This window comes from Sinocyclocheilus grahami, unplaced genomic scaffold (genome assembly GCF_001515645.1).
Source record: "Sinocyclocheilus grahami isolate Dianchi unplaced genomic scaffold, SAMN03320097.WGS_v1.1 scaffold3582.1, whole genome shotgun sequence".
Classification (NCBI taxonomy): Eukaryota; Metazoa; Chordata; class Actinopteri; order Cypriniformes; family Cyprinidae; genus Sinocyclocheilus; species Sinocyclocheilus grahami.
The window spans coordinates 17,638-18,893 of NW_015508682.1; the positions used below are offsets into that span (position 1 = coordinate 17,638).

General features: G+C 42.4%; 1 protein-coding gene across 1 annotated transcript in view; it reads left to right on the forward strand.

Moving 5' to 3' along the window:
* The window catches only part of LOC107576365 (collagen alpha-2(IX) chain-like), a gene marked incomplete at its 3' end in the record, with an annotated part of 10,998 nt that extends 9,747 nt beyond the window's left edge, over positions 1-1,251 (forward strand). The window contains exons 19-20 of the mRNA XM_016262558.1: positions 889-1,077; positions 1,174-1,251. Of these exons, the coding sequence (XP_016118044.1) occupies positions 889-1,077; positions 1,174-1,251 (267 nt within the window). The remainder of the gene's footprint in view (positions 1-888; positions 1,078-1,173) is intronic.
* Positions 1,252-1,256: the final 5 nt, after the last annotated feature.

Here is a 1,256-nt window from a genome sequence, read left to right on the forward strand (position 1 = left end):
ACTGTTGGGCTTGTGTCTTTTGCAGCATCTTCAACTTTTAGTTCAACTTTTAAAAAATGCCCTGCATTTTTTCCCCATTTCACTGTCCACGTGTTACGTTTTTCAAAGCAAATGCGTGTTATGTGGGAATGGCCCTCATCATGGCATTCTAAAAACAGCGCTTAAGTTAAAAGAACTCGCATTTTTACATTTCACTGAGCTACTTTTCCATTGTTTTTCTATTTAAACATGCAATAGTTGGATATGTTTGACCGCTGTGCTTGTGCTCAGCTCTTTTGCAGCTTCTCGCGCATGAGGAGCTTCACACAGAACGTGTTTTTCCTTGCCATTGTACTACTTTTCCATTGTTTTTCTATGTAAACATGCTAGATGAATGTGCTTGAATGTGTTGCTTTCACGTCTCGGCATTGACACCGCATTATAAAAACATGCCACTCAAGTTAAAATGTTTAGATTTTAAGAAAAGCGTCTTTTAAGAAATGTGTCTCCAGACCTTGCATTTTTTCAATTGCACTGCCCTGCATCTCAAGTTTTTAAATTTCACTGAGCTGCTTTTCAATAGTTTTTCTAATTAAGTCTGTGAGAAAAGGACATGTTTGACCGCTGCAATCACGTCTTTTTCAGTATCGCACGACGTGGCATTCTAAAAACAGAAACACTCAAGTTAAAAGAACGAATGTTTGCAGCATCTTGTGCATGACATGGCGTTCTAAAAACAGCATTCATGATAAAAGAAGTTCAGCCTTAAAAACTGCAGCTCTAGGCTTCCACTACCTAAGTGTGTTTTTAGACAACAACATGTTCTGCATGAATGACTCTACTGTTTTTCAACTTATCTGATCTTAATCACTTTACACTGAAATTCCCGCTCTTATATTCTTCTGACAGAGAAGTTAGCAGCGGTAGCGGTGAGCTCCAAGAGAGCGGCGCTGGGTGGAGCAGGTGTGATGGGACCTCCAGGTCATCCAGGACCACCTGGATCTCCAGGACCTCAGGGTTCTCATGGACTGCCAGGCGGCCGTGGCATTCCTGGCATGATCGGGGCCTCAGGCCAGATAGGAAACACTGGTCTTAAAGGTTAAAAAACCTTTTAAATATAGATCTTGCTCTTGTGAAAATACTGTCAGTCATCCTCATTACTGTAAATCCTATCCCCATGTTTCCATTTTGCAGGAAAGAGGGGTGCAAAGGGAGAGAGAGGAGATCCTGGCCGACCACATCCTGGCCAACCGGGACCACCTGGACTGCCAGGTAAG